General features: G+C 50.9%; 1 protein-coding gene across 1 annotated transcript; it reads left to right on the top strand.

Annotated features, from left to right (window-relative positions):
- Nucleotides 1-2186: 2186 nt before the first annotated feature.
- Nucleotides 2187-14462, top strand: LOC149369431 (neprilysin-2-like). The gene is made up of 2 exons (XM_089570521.1): nt 2187-3303; nt 11573-14462. Exons 1-2 carry the CDS (start codon nt 3274-3276, stop codon nt 13574-13576), a joined length of 2034 nt encoding a protein of 677 aa, XP_089426647.1. The 5' UTR covers nt 2187-3273; the 3' UTR covers nt 13577-14462.
- Nucleotides 14463-15012: the final 550 nt, after the last annotated feature.

Raw genomic sequence — 15012 nt, forward strand, 5'->3', positions numbered from 1 at the left:
AAAAGCTGAAGTAAAATAATACGAAAAAAAAAACATTTGCAGGCGAAGAAATGCTTCCCTAACATACGTACGGCACCAGTTTCGCGCTGCAGCGCTGATTCGAGTGATTTCTCGGTGGCAGTTTTCTAAAATTGTTTTAATAGTAGGTGGTATGTATCTTCATCGAATTAAATTCAGGTGCTCAGTATTGAATGGTGATAAAACACTGCTCATGAACATTTATGCCCTTGTAGTCTTCATCCAAGGCTCTACTTCAACTCTGAAATTAAAGGGACATTCAGGAGAAATTAAGGTTCGTCTGCATAGTTAGATAACCGCGTCGTATATGACAGAGGCGCTACTTTCGCAGTAAACTGGGCGTTTGTACGCCAGAAGTGCAAATATGCAAGACGGGGATTGCCGTTTTCGCCAGCACAGTGGAGTGCAGTGCACCAGGACAGTTTCTGCCGCAGATTACAAGGGCTAGGCTGTACCCGATTAGCTAAACTGCGATCCCGGAGTCCTCTACTGTCTTGATGTCACGAGTCTGAAATGAGGGTAGGAGGGTTGAGTTTTGACGGGGCTTCAATAGGGGCTCCCAATAAAGGTGCGGTATTCCTAGGTTGTTGAGGACGCCGCTTCACGAATGTCCTCCAGCAAGGATATTTTTTTTCTTCATTGTTTTCTTTCTACAGAAAGAGGCGGCCGAGACAAAAGGCTGAAAAGTCTGACGAGGCATCGGCACCCTAATAGTTTGACAGAGAAGACGGGTGAAATAATAGAAGCAAAACATACATCGCAGCACAATTAGTACATACATGTGCCGAAATGTACACACGCAAGAGCTGCCGGAACACAAACTATACAGCGAGATTCAAGTGACCAACATAACCAAAATTAGATACGCAAGCAAGTTCAATTGCATGCATGCAATAACAAACTGCAGGCGTGGGTGGATCGGGGCCCTACTGTCACCCACGAACAAAGTCATCCGAAGGAAGTTTTAGAGGGAACGAAATTCAACATTGTTGGCAATTAGGTATTGTTTAATGTTTCTTTTAAATGTAGCATTGCTGACAGAAAAGACAACATGTCCTGTTTGAACCTATTGAGAAGAGAGGGAACTTGGTAAATTAGTGTTTGTTTGCCATAGATAGTTTGAACTTTCGGGATAAAGTTTCTGTGGATTCGAAGGTTGTATCCTACTGAGTTGTTATCAGCAATTTCTACATGCAATTTCTGCTGATGGATATACTGTAACAAACGAAAGTGATAAATCTGATTGGCTTTAAGCATACTGTGCTTCTTGAATAGCGGTGCAGTATGGAGATATTGTGGGTTTCCGTAGTATCCTTCAATTGCTCTTAGTGCCCTTTTTTGTACGACAATGAGCCGGTTTAGGTTTCTAAGCGTTGTTGTACCCGAAATAAGAATGCAGTATGTGAGTCGCATTTTGCACTTTGCATTTTGCAAATGCATTTTGTAGAGGCTGAGTTATGGGTATTCAAAATTTAAATTTCAGCCTTTTCGCGCTTTTCCCTACCCTCGGGAACAGTGCGCACGGCATCGATGTCGATCGGCGACGACATCGATGGAACACGCAGCCTCCTCCAGCCATCTGGGTCGGACATGCGCACTTGCTCTGCCGAGACACCTTGAGAAAGCATTTTCACCGCATCCTTGGGACCTTGGCAGCAGCTGCGCTCCGAATAACTCAAGAAGTTGTCCCAGGTGTTGGTGTGGCATCGGCGCACTCCCCTGCAAGGAGGCAAATCCTCCGCAGAATTGATGCTTGGTTATCATATTCGCTCACGCGTACACGTGAACCTTGACAAGCATCCATCATCCCTGCCAGTGGATGTTGACGAACGTATACCCATATCGACGCCAGAACTCCAAGACGGAGACCCCGTCTTGGTGAGGAACTTCGGCCAAGGAGCACGGTGTTCAGGTATCGTCAGCAGTACAGCAGGGTGTCGAGGCCAACTTATTTTTGTCTTTAGAGTCCTCTTAATACTGAAAATTGGTTTATTCATAGAAGGTTGCGGCCAAGTACTACACCAGGGTGGCCAAATCACTCAGGACGTGAGCCGCCACGGCGGCTCAGTGGTTACGGTGCTCGGCTGCTAACCCGAAAAACGCGGGTTCGATCCCTGCCGCGGGGGTCGCATTTCGATGGAGGCGAAATTCTAGAGGCCCGTGTTCTGTGCGATGTCAGTGCACGTTAAAGAACTCCAGGTGGTCGAAATTTTCAGAGCCGTTCACTACGGCGTTAAACCCCGATAAACAAACTCAGCACGTGAACTGCAAAGAATGATCAATGAGTTAGGCAGAGTAGAACGGTGGGGCTAAAAATGAACATGCTGGAAACCGAAGTAATGTTCAACAGCCTGGCAAGCGAACAGCAGTTCGCAATTGGTAGCGAGGTGCTGGAAGTAGTAAGGGAATATGTCTACTTAGGGCAGGTAGTGGCCGCTGATCCGGATCATGAGAGGGAAATAACTAGAAGAATAAGAATGGGGTGGAGCGCATATGGCAGGTTCTCTCAGATCATGAGTGGCATTTCACCAATATCCCTCAAGAGAAAAGTATACAACAGCTGTATCTTACCGGTACTCACCTATGGGGCAGAAACGGGGAGGCTCATCCTTTGCCCGGGAATGGCCGTAGTCAGGCTGATGATGATGGTGATAGCATGTGGTAGAGGGCCGCAATTTCTTCACAGGGCGACATTCTGGCCGGTAAAGTTTTGCGCACGATTCGTGTAGTGACTTTTGAGAAACGAATGGGAAAACGAACGAGCTGCCCCCTCAAAAACAAGCAACGCCGGTGGAATATGACGGACTCCTCTGAGTCGGGGTCCTACAGATGCAGTCATTGCACTGTGGTCAAAGAATGCGCGTGTCTTTAAGACAAGCACTGGACTCGTGATGTGAAGAATACCACTCCGGGACCAGGGAGGCCATATTGAATATACATATTTAATATTCCCTCGCTATACCCGAACGTACTGGCCACAAATAGTTCCGCCTGAAAGAACGGTTTCTTCTTCAACTTTCCTCCCTCTGTCGTGCATACTATTTCTTCTGCTTGTCGTCGCACCCGCTGACGGCATCGGGACAGACTCTTGTTAAAATTTCGGGCAGCCTCATCTTTTTTTCTTTTAGGTTTTATCACCAGGTGTCGTCATTGCCTCCCGCCGAGCACGTTCCGGCCTTGAGAGGTGAAGAAGCAGACGAAGAACTACCTGCAAGCTGCCTGCTGCCTGGCGTCGCCGTTTGACCTTCGTCCGCGATGAGACCTGAGCCGCACGGGCCTTCAGCGGTGAGCTATGGCCTCATGGTAGAGCGCACATTGTCAATGTAATCAGCCCGGGAGCTCTTCGAAAAATAAGGAACGCCTTTCCGTGACTTCATCTGGTGCACAGCGTAGGCCGGGGGCAAGAAGCGCATGACGTACAGTAACTGCACAAACCTTGTTCGGAATTTATTGCCGCCGACAATCCAGCGTTATATTTTTTGGCTGCTGTTTCTACAGAATGCATCCCTGTGGAGCTTCGCGCCAGCTAGAGTAAAAGGCTTTCACACAAGCGTGCTCGGAGGCAGCGCCTCAAACACATGACGCGAGGAGCTGTTTGGTTTATGGTTTGTGGGGGTTTAACGTGCAAAAGCGACTCAGGCTAGAGGGATGCCATAGTGGAGGACTCCGGAAATTTCGACCACCTGGGGTTCTTTAACGTGTGCACTGACATCGCACAGTACACGGACCTGTAGCATTTTGCCTGCGTCGAAATGCGACCGCCGCGGCCGGGATCGAACCCGCGTTCTTCGGGTCAACAACAGAGCACCAAACGGCGGTGCGAAGAGCTGTCATAGTGGGCGTCCGGGTAACCCAAGGGTGCAACTTAGTCTGCAACCACGCAAGGGCGCTTCTTTCGTCTTTTATGTTGCTTTCCGATTTCTACATGCAGTGCTGCAAAGTGTGGGTCCTGGAAAGCTGCCCCTATTTTCTATTATTAAGCATAGCGCGCTTTTCCGCATTGGGTCCACCATGTGGCCTAGCAACACTTTTCCTGCATGCACCGTTATCTCGGGAAGTAGAAAACGCATTCATAATTAAAACTGCGCGAACAAAACAAGGACACTAGAAAGAAACCAGACAACACACACAAGCGCAGACCGGACTTGTCTCCAGCATTCCGATTTCAAAACCTTGCTCACCCGCCTGGTGTGACCCCAAGAAGGTTCAGGTGTGCCGAAGATGGCTAACATTTGCGGCGGGACGATCTTCTTTCTCAAGCAGTAGCTAAGAAAACGGGACTTGCACTTGGAGGCAGCAACGAGGGATGCACAGAAGGTTGCTGCTTTGTCATTCGGCATGTTACATAAAACAGAGCCCAGGGTAGGAGAAATATAGTTCAAAAGAATCTTCTGGCATCCCTCATTGCTGCCTCCAAGTGCAAGTCCCGTGTTCTTAGCTACTGCTTGAGAAAGAAGATCGTCCCGCCGCAAATGTTAGCCATCTTCGGCACACCTGAACCTTCTTGGGGTCACACCAGGCGGGTGAGCAATGTTTTGAAATCGGAATGCTGGAGACAAGTCCGGCCTGCGCTTGTGTGTGTTGTCTGGTTTCTTTCTAGTGTCCTTGTTTTGTTCGCGCAGTTTTAATTATGAATGATTCTTACCAACTAGCCCGCCAGAAGATTCTTTTAAACGCAGCTCATTCAAGCTTAATTTATCACGCGGTAGCGCTATAGGGAGCAAAATCTTAAAATTGAACAAAAACACTACAGATTATCGGAATGTGATTACACCGATATCTAGCCGTCACATGCAAGTTTTTCAGCGGGTGATTTTATTTTCGATGTTTTATGAGCGCGCGCCAAGCCCTCTCGGCCGGCGCGAGGTGAAGAGCGTGACGTCATGACACCCTCGTCCGACAGGCAACCGGTCGCGTCACGCGCGATGTCGCAGTGCAGTTTGGGTAGATCAAGCGATAAGGCTTCCAACCTCCCATGATGCCGACGCAAAGCTGGCAAAACCCGCGAGTAGTGATGGCAATCGTGCTCCTGCGGGAACAGTGGGCGCGCGGGTGTTATGACGTCTAGTCGCAGCTTCCACAGGCGGCCGCCAGGTGCAACGATACGGCAATAAACCGCGAAAAAAAAACGTGCTATCTGCCTTTTTTCGTTAAAACGCTTGTCGTACTTACCAATTTTAGCAGTCAAGCTCTTGTTTACGTGTAAAAGAGCAGCTCGAAAAGTTTGGTTCTGCATCCCTCTAAGTGCTCCCGTTCTGCAGAAAATCTGGCGTCACCGTTGTGAGCGAAGGAACAGGGGGCTCACCTTCCACCTAGTAGGTCACACGATTTTGTGACGTCATCACAACTTGCCCACCGTTGCAGGTGGCAGTTAAATTAATGATTGGTCGGAAGATATTGCTCCCTGGGTCTGACAAGCACCACCGGTGGCTGTGCTTGAAAGAGCCGCCATTAGGGACAAAAATATGTTGGGGCTTATGAAAAGGACTTAAATATAATATGCCCCGGCCCGTGCCACTGGGTATAACGGGCTTGATCCAATGTAAGATAAATGAACAGGGGATGGCCCAAAAGAGAATTTTGCATATCAGAAAATAAAAAGATAAGGACAAATGTATAAAACAAGTTGAAAAATTAATTATAAAGGAAAAAAATAAATAAATAGTGATAGTAATCGTAGAACGAATAATGATAAAAAGAAAAAAAAAAGAAGAAAGGTCTACTATCCAGCCCAACCGCCGCCACGGGAACGGATCAGCAATCGCGGATTTATTAATTTTCTTTTCTGGTTTCCTCTTTGTTCTAGTGTTGTTCTATTACTACTGACATTTTGAAAGCCTGACTTAACAATGTAGTGGATAATTAGTCGGTCTAATAGCTGTGGTTATCTTGATGGGTGATTTCGGATGTCTTCTGCGCGAGTTCGTTGTTTTGACTTCTTGCTAGTAGTCGGTTGATCGAGGGGGAATCCTGGTCGATTGGGTTGGTGATCCTTTGGTGGAGCCGGGTTTGCGGGTGGGCTCTTGGTGGGAATGATGGTGGGGCCTGTGGCCGGGCCTCTTCCTCGAGTTTTATTTTCTTTCAACTGAAATGACTAAAAGATGGTGAGATCCCCTCCCCCCCTGTGGTTTGGGTAGTGGGAACAAATAGACTCTTATCGTCCTTTCTTTTGGGAAAAATCTCCAGCAGGACGAGTCCTCCCTGCTGCTAATAAATAAGGGGGTGGGCTTGCCAGACCTTCTGATGAAGACGCAACGGCTAGCGGCTAGGTCTCAACTCATCGTGGTGGGAGATTTCAATGCGCCTCATCCGGAGTGGGGCTACATCCGAGCCAGCCCGAAGGGAAATAAGCTTTGGCAGGTTGCCCAGGACCTGCGATGGACGATCTTGAACAACCCGCTAGATCATACCAGGATAGGCAACAGCGTGAGCATCGACACCTCTCCAGACCTCACATTTGTGAATGGTATCAGGGATGCAAAGTGGGTAAACACGGGACAGCCACTGGGAAGTGATCACTATATCCTTTCCACGATATTTAGTGTTGCTAAGCACAAAGACACGGTGAAAGGAACTCGAGTGACGGACTGGGACCGATTTCGGAAATACAGGAATGACACAGTGAACGGGGAAATCGAGGTCTTAGGAGCCTGGATTGACACACTCAAGCAGGCCGTGAAGAGTACCACAGAAGAGGTTCCGACGGAGGAGGAGGGCTTTACGGCTGACTCTAGATTGTTGCACATGTGGGAAGCACATGCGAGTCTCATTCGGAGGTGGAGGAAACAAAGGCATAATGGTGTCCTCCGTAGGAAGATGGCCAAGCTAGAACGAGAAATCGAAACCTACACATTGTAGTTGCAGTGCAAACAGTGGGGGCAGATTTGTGACCGGATGAATGGGCAATTCGGATGCAAAAAAACATGGCAGTTGTTGAGGCACCTTTTAGACCCGGCGGCAACCAAATCTGCGCAGAAGGGGCAAATGGCTAGCTTAGTGCATCGGTATCAAGGCACGATTGGGGAATTTATACATGAACTCCGAAGTCGTACATAAACAGAGAGGCGGGCGGTTGCTTGCCGGATTACTCGGGAGAGGAAAACCTTGAATTAGATGCAGACTTTACGGTGGCGGAGGTGGAGTTTGCAATGGGCCAGCTTCGTACCACGTCAGCAGCGGGTCCGGACGGGGTTACTAATTAAATTCTGAGGAACCTGGATTTCAAGTCAGTGGGGGCACTCACGAATTTGATGAATAAATATTGGGCGGCCGGGGAGATTCCGCCAGAGTGGAAGCATGCTAGGATTACATTTATTCCTAAAGCAGGGAAGAAGCTCTGCATTGAGAATCTGCGTCCCATCTCGCTAACGTCGTGCTTGGCCAAATTGATGGAGCATGTAGTCCTGAACAGGCTTCAGGGTTATGTAGAGGACAATGAGTTGATACCTGAAACAATGATTGGCTTCAGGGCTAATTTATCAACGCAGGGCGTCATGTTACAGCTCAAAAAAGACGTGGTTGATCCTGGGTATGGCACGGGCACCAAGGCTATCTTGGGGCTCGACCTCACTAAGGCCTTTCACAATGTTACCCATGAGGCAATATTGAGGAACCTATCGGACATAGGAACGGGGGGTAGAACCTTCCGGTACATCAGATCGTTTCTGGAGGGTACGACTGCGGAGATTGTAGTCGGAGAAATGAAATCGGATCCCTTCCCATTGGGGGGCAGGGGGACACCGCAAGGGTCGGTATTATCGCCCTTCCTATTTAATCTCGCCTTGATCAAGATACCACCCAGGCTGCAAGGGATATCGGGACTTAAACATACATTTTATGCGGATGACATTACTCTATGGGTAACAAGAGGCAATGACGCACAATTGGAAGAAACTCTACAACAGGCGGTGGATATTGTGGAGGAGCTAGCAGGGGAAGCAGGACTCTCGTGCTCTCAGCCCAAGTCCGAGCTTCTTGTGCTGAGGGATAAACCAAGAGGGATACATGCGAGGCACTATATGCCGCCACCACCTTTAGAGGTGAAAGTGGGGAGAGTACCGGTCGCTGAGGTCCAAACGATCAGGATCCTGGGTATGTATCTGTAGACTAACAGGAAGAATAGCGAGTCCTTGCAAAGGCTTAAAAATGCGGTCAATGCTACCGTGCGGCTAATCAGGAGAATCGCCAATCGTAAGAGAGGTGTTAAGGAAAAAGACTTGTGTAAGCTAGTGCAGGCGTTTGTGCTGAGTAGAATAGTGTATGCGACGCCTTATTTGAAGTTGGACGCGGCGGAAAAAGGAAAGGTGGAGGCTATGATTAGGCAGGCGTATAAAGCGGCCCTTGGGTTGCCTCACAATGCGTCTACCGAAAGGCTGCTGGGATTAGGGGTGCACAACACCCTAGAAGAACTACGGGAGGCGCACTTAGTGATGCAGCTCGGTAGGCTTCCAAAAACAAAAGCAGGAAGGGACATATTGGAAAGGATCGGCATTGGAGTTGACGTTCCAACCGGTGACACGAAAATTCAGATGAGGCGGGAAATGCACAAGGGCTTGTACATAAAACCTTTGCCCAAGAACATGCATCCAATACATTACGAGGACCGCAGGAAGGCAAGAGCCAAAGCTTTACATGCTAAGTACGGGAAGTACAACGGGGCAGTCTATGTAGATGTCGCCGAGTATAAGGACAAGGATGCATTTGCAATTGCGGTGGTGGACGGGCGGGGACGCTTGATCGCCTCTGGATCAGTCAAAACCCGCTCCCCAGAAACTGCAGAGGAAGCGGCGATAGCACTGGCTATAACTAGTAGTAATGCTGACCTGATCTTCAGCGATTTTAAAACAGCCATCCGAAATTTGGCGAGGGGCAGAATATCTGTCACAGCGGCGCGATTGCTGAATCGGGCCACACAGCGAGGGATTACGGAGGCGGGAATTGTCTGGGTACCTGCACTCTCTTGGAACCCTGGGAACGAGACGGCTCACATGAATGCTCGAGGTTTCGTCAGCCGAGTAGGTGAGCCGGACGTCCCGGGAAGGTCCACGAGAGATGGGCTGGTATCCTTTCATGACATTACTAATCATTTCAGACTTGAGCGGAGGATTTACCCACCCCCGGACAAGCAATTGGTGAAGGCGCAGGAATGCGTCTGGCGATGATTGCAGACTAGATGTTTCTTCAACCCATACGTGTTTAGCAAAATCTACGCGGACATTCAGCCGGAGTGCAAATGGTGTCACGAATTGGCAACATATGACCACATATTATGGAGCTGTAGCATAGCACCGCCACCGGCGGACATTATGCGTGATCCTTCCCTCGAGCAGTGGGAGGCCGTGTTGGCCAGCTCAGACCCGGTCGTCCAGACCAGGGCCGTGGAGTGGGCCACCCAGGTCGCCGTCAGCCATGGGTTGATGGCCATCTAACACGGAATCGTCCACACATGCTTTCTGACGAAAATAAAGCTTTTCCATCCATCCATCCATGGGTAGTGGGAGTGTTGGTCGCGGTGCCGACTTTGCCTCGTTACTCCCCTTCGTCCGTCCTCCTCTCCCCACCTCACCCTCGGGTCCCTTTTGGTAGGAGGTTGAAGGTTGTTTTTCTCTCACTAGGATGATTGGGCGGTCTGATTTGGGGACAGTGGTGCATGGCTTAACTGCTGCAACACTGCACCAGGAGTGGTAGGAGGACGCCCCGCGATCTATGAATGTGGAGCAGAGAATGAATGGCCTTTGTCTGCGAAGTGATCCCGAGGCGATGAGTCGGACGCGTCGCTGCGGCGGGCCAGGAAGCTCGACCCCCGGAGGAATTCCCGTCGGCTGTGGGGCCGGCCGAGGAGCGCCGACCTTTCAGGGTGCAAAAAGGGAGCAGAGGAGAGGGAAGGGCGCGCAGACGCTGAAATTCAGATTTTGACTACGGATGACTCAGCTTCTAGTTAGCGCATTGAAAAAAACTCTTGGTGGTGGATATCCATGAAGCGGCGTCTTTTGACATCCCAAGCATAAAGCAATTTTATTCAGATCCCCTTTCAGAGCCCCTTCAAGGCGGAGCTTGTGTCCCCTAAAGGTTTTCGTTTCGCATGGGTTTGTAGCAAATAACTTTCTTGCTGCTTTTACATAATAAAAGCCTTTTCGAAAAAATGGCTGAGGCTTAACTTGGTTAACCCTGGTCAGATGCGAAGCATATTGATGGCTAGGCTTGGTAATACATGGCTTTCCTTGGTTGAATACTTGGTCATTTTAATACAACCACTAGAAGCCTTCGTCGTGGGGGAAGACAACGGCATGGCTACAGCGGAACGCCGACTAACCCCGAGACGCGCGTTGGGTGAGCGCCTGGATTGCCACGGAAGCCGCGTCCGCCTGCCCGGTGGAGCGAGCGTTTCACCTACACCGAGTGTGAACGCGCGTTCGAAATGCGCGGGAGTGTGACATCACCATACCACGTGATTCACACGGCGTGCAACCGCAGCGACGGCACAAGTTGGAGCCCCGTTTCTCCACTGTCGTGAAGTCTTCGTGTCACGTGGTGTGACGTCATGTATCACGTGATTTGGAGGCGCACAACCACAGCGACGGCGCGAGGTGGGCCCCGTTTCTCCACTGTCGTGACGTCATCGTGTCACGTGGTGTGACGTCATGTATCACGTGATTTGGAGGCGCACAACCACAGCGACGGCGCGAGTTGGGCCCTCGTTTCTCTACTGTCGTGACGTCATCGTGTCACGTGGTGTGACGTCATGTATCACGTGATTTGGAGGCGCATAACCACGGTGAAGGGCTGAAGTGGTAGCTAAAGTAGTATGCTTCGCATAAAAAATGTACTGCGTGTAGATGTGTGCTATTCTACCTTTGAATCTCAGCGTAAACCTGAAACAAATTAGGCCCCTGTTTTGTCTTGTTTTTCTGATAAGGGGCCAGATCCATCTAAATATGTCTAACATAAAAAAAAACTTTAGTAATTGTGGTCGCAGACGTAACACTCATTTAGTTGAATTTTCACAGCATGCACTGAAGCGCCTATCGAGTAGCCACTATAGCATCGAAGTCAGTGCCAGTTTTGCCATCTTTATTAGTTCGTTATCATTCAGAGTGGCCAGTCCCCGCACTTAGCCATTGTGTGTCGGTCTGTTTGAAGTCGGTTTTGTGGCAGGCTGCTCACTGCCCAGATTTTGTGTGTGTGTGCATGTGTGTGTGTGTCAGAAAATGCATGCCAGTCATTGACTAATGTTAGGGAGCTTTCGATCGGCACGCGAGATCGGTAGAAAACTTTTTTTTTCTAATTTTATCTTATCTTGCGCCGTTTATTAAAAGGGGACCTGCGCAGCGATTATGGCAGCATTTTTGGAGGGATAAAGTGCATTCGGTTTCTCTTTCTACTCTGCATAATCCCCTGCATTCATACTGGTGAACAGCGCAAAAAAGGCAGGACAACAACAAGACAAGCGCTTGTCTTGTTGTTGTCCCGCCTTTTTTGCGCTGTTCACCAGTATGAATGCATACCAACTCGCCCAGATCTCAGCCTTAATAACCCCCTGCCTCCGCTGCCACAGATGTCAACGAACCGCGAGGACAGCGAGAAGGGGTGTCCTCCCGGCCTCTCCCTCTTGGTGTGCGCCGCCACGACCGCGCTCGGCGCCGTGGTGATTGTCGCGGTGTTCGTGCTGTCCTACATGCTGTCCTCGGGAGCAGGCGGTTCCTCGCAGCAGCAGCACCTCGTCAATCTCGCGTGCCTGAACCAGGACTGCCTTCAGTTCGAAGGGCTGCTCACCACGACCCTGAACGCCAGCGTCGATCCGTGCCACGACTTCAAGGCCTACGTCACCTCGCGCTGGCTGCCCGACCAGTCGGGCCAGGTGTCGGAGCAGTGGAGCTACAAGTGGCACGTCAAGTACCTCTGGATGCGCAACATGGCCGACGAGATTCGCCAGGGCCATCACCTCCCTGCTCCGCTCGGCGGCCTGGTCACCTCGTCGTTCCGGGCCTGCGAGAACAGGAGCCAGGAGAACGCGGACGAGACGCGGCGGTTGTTCCGGCAGCTGATGCGCAACCTGAGCGTTCCGTGGCCCGAGGTCCCGCCCAGAGACGTGGACCCGTTCGAAGTTCACCTCAACTTGTGCGTCCGGTGGAACATGCCGCTCTGGTTCGACGTCAAGCTCCTCCCCGGCAACCCGATCGCGGGCCGGAAGACCGTTTACATCGGCCCCAGCGTGTACGCCAAGTTCTGGGCCAGTCAGTACCGCTTGATGCACAGCGACTCCGCGGTGCAGCGCTACATCGACCAATACTTGGCGTACTTCTACGACGAGAATGCGCGCAGCAAGGTCGACATTATCGATTACAACGCGGTGTTCAACTTCACGAAGCGTGTGGTGTTCCTGCTGGCGGACGTCCACAAGAGCCCGGCCTCGACATTCTTCACGTTCGGCTCGGCGGCGAAGGCGCTCGGTCAACCAACGGATCGGTTGTTGTCTTTGATGAACGCACACTTCCACCCAGAGGCCAAGTTCGTGCAGGAGGACGTAGTCATCGAGAAGAAAAAGGGCACGACTGACGCGGCGCGCGACATCGCCGCCAACCACGACCCCACAGTGGTCCTCAGTCACCTCGGCTGGTGGATGCTCCAGATATACGCGCCCATAGCGGACGCAAAGTTTTTCATCCAGAAGTACGGCAGCGAGGAAGTGGCGGATCTTCTGCGGCCGCTGTTCTGCGAGACCCAGGTGGAGAGTTCCTTCAAGATCTTCCTCCACTCCAGCTTCGCCTCGCTCTTCTTTCCGAAAGAGGTGCGGCAAGGCATCGACCAACTCTTCGACAACGTCCGTAACATGACGGCCATCTTGTACGAAGAGTCGCACTTGCCGCCACAGGCGAAGGCCCGGGTGGTGCAGTTGATCCGAGGAATGCGCATCAAGCTGTGGCCCAGCGCCAAGTACCAGTCGCCCGCGGAACTCGAGCTCGTCTACGCCTCACACTTCACCAACAAGACGACCACTCTGGACCACTGGATCACCGAACGCCGGGCCAACGCCGATCTGATCGGAAGCGACGCGTACTTCGAAGACAAGCAGCTTCCGCACTCGTTCGCCAAGGACGCGGTGTATTACGACAGCCTGCTGAACACCGTCTCCATGTCGATGCTGGTCGCTCGCAGGCCGTTCTACTACCCCAAAGGCATCCGGGCGGTGAACTACGGAGGCTTGGGAGCTGCCTTCGCCAAGTCCGTGCTCGAAGGACTTGTCAACGAGCCCGCATTATGGAACGTGGGCGTCACAGAGGCCGCGGAGAACGACACAAGTGACGGCAACGGGGCTTCACAACCAGGTGGCCTCGACCTTGGCGTCCCGAGTTTCCTGCCAGCCTTTCGGGCGTTTCAGGCGCAGAGGCGCGACGCGCCCAGTGTCCGCGACCTCTCGCCTGAAGAGCTGTTCTTCATCAGCTACTGTCACACGCAGAGTCGCCTTTTGCCGGCCTTCGACTGCAACGCAGTGCTGCGCGGAACGCAGAGTTTTGCGTCCGCGTTCCACTGTAAGCAGGGCTCCCGCATGAATCCCTGACGCAGTGGACTTGTCGCCCACATCGCTGGCAGTCTTGCTTTGGTTTTGTTTTAGTTTGTGCGATAATTACCAGCGACATCCGCATTTTCTCTCGTTACTGGCGCCCGCGCTGAGTGCTACGAGGATTGTTCTTTGTTATTTATTTTAAGTAGACTTCCACGGACATTCAGTACTTCTATGTGTTTGCCTTTGAAGCAGAACTATGCGATTTTCATGCCGCATATAGACTGTGCTCTAATTTGTTTTCTGTTGGAGGCGCAGCTTTGGACTTGAAATCGGTAAATGTGACATGGAACATAATATTCTACAGATACAGTTGGAGATGGCTTTCTGCTGATATAGGAAATGAGGACGCTACCGTCCGTTGTTCATGCCTCGTACTTAAGTTCCGCAGTTCTGCAAAAGTTTCTGAAAATGCCATTTTTGCTCTTTGCTTCGTTGCTGTGGCTTCGTCGACATTTATGCACCTCAATGGTTTTACGAAAACTGGTTGAAAGAAAGCTGCCTCTGCTAACGCCAAACATTTCGTGACTTTCACGTTTGGCGAACGAAGTATGCTGGTTCAAATGCGTTGATTGTTGGTGGCTCTATTGTACTCCAGACAACATTTTTGCTTGTATTCTGGTTTTTTCTGTACGACTCTCGAGGCTGGAAAAGCTCTGTCGGCCTTCGGACGAACTAATCGTTCACCTCTAGTGGCAACTGAAGGCATCGAACATTCTTTCTTTCAAATGGAAAAAGTGAACACTGCTCTCGCTAACTTGACATCGTCTGTCTCAGATCAGTTAACCTGCATCACGATTGCATGGAAACAGAACGTCGAACGTATTTTCAACTCGAAAACTTTAGTACCACCATGTCGGAAAAAAAAAATGTCCTTATAGTGCGTGTGACCGTTTGAATTAAGCCGCGCTCAGCCGGAGGATCCGGCCGCTCCAGCACCCTTGGTCGGCCACCTAGGTCACGTGCCCTTGTGGCGTCATCACAACCTGCCCACCGAATTGTGAGCACACTGCCCACCGTAGCAGGTAGCAGTTCAATCATGGAGGAAAAAAAAATGGCTGAGGCTTAACTTGGTTAAGCCTGGAGAATGCGAAGCATCATCGTGTCGCGTAATTAGGAGGCGCGCAACCACAGCGACGGCGCGAGGTGGGCCCCCGTTTCTCCACTGTCGTGACGTCATCGTGTCACGTGGTGTGACGTCATGTATCACGTGATTTGGAGGCGCACAACCACAGCGACGGCGCGAGATGGGCCCCCGTTTCTCTACTGTCGTGACGTCATCGTGTCACGTGGTGTGACGTCATGTATCACGTGATTTGGAGGCGGATAACCACGGTGAAGGGCTGAAGTGGTAGCTAAAGTAGTATGCTTCGCATAAAAAACACGAGTTCAATGGGTGACCGCAAGAGGTTGCTCTCGAATTGCAGCCTGGG

This window comes from Amblyomma mixtum, chromosome 1, assembly GCF_055824585.1.
Source record: "Amblyomma mixtum isolate Tamu chromosome 1, ASM5582458v1, whole genome shotgun sequence".
Taxonomy (NCBI): domain Eukaryota; kingdom Metazoa; phylum Arthropoda; class Arachnida; order Ixodida; family Ixodidae; genus Amblyomma; species Amblyomma mixtum.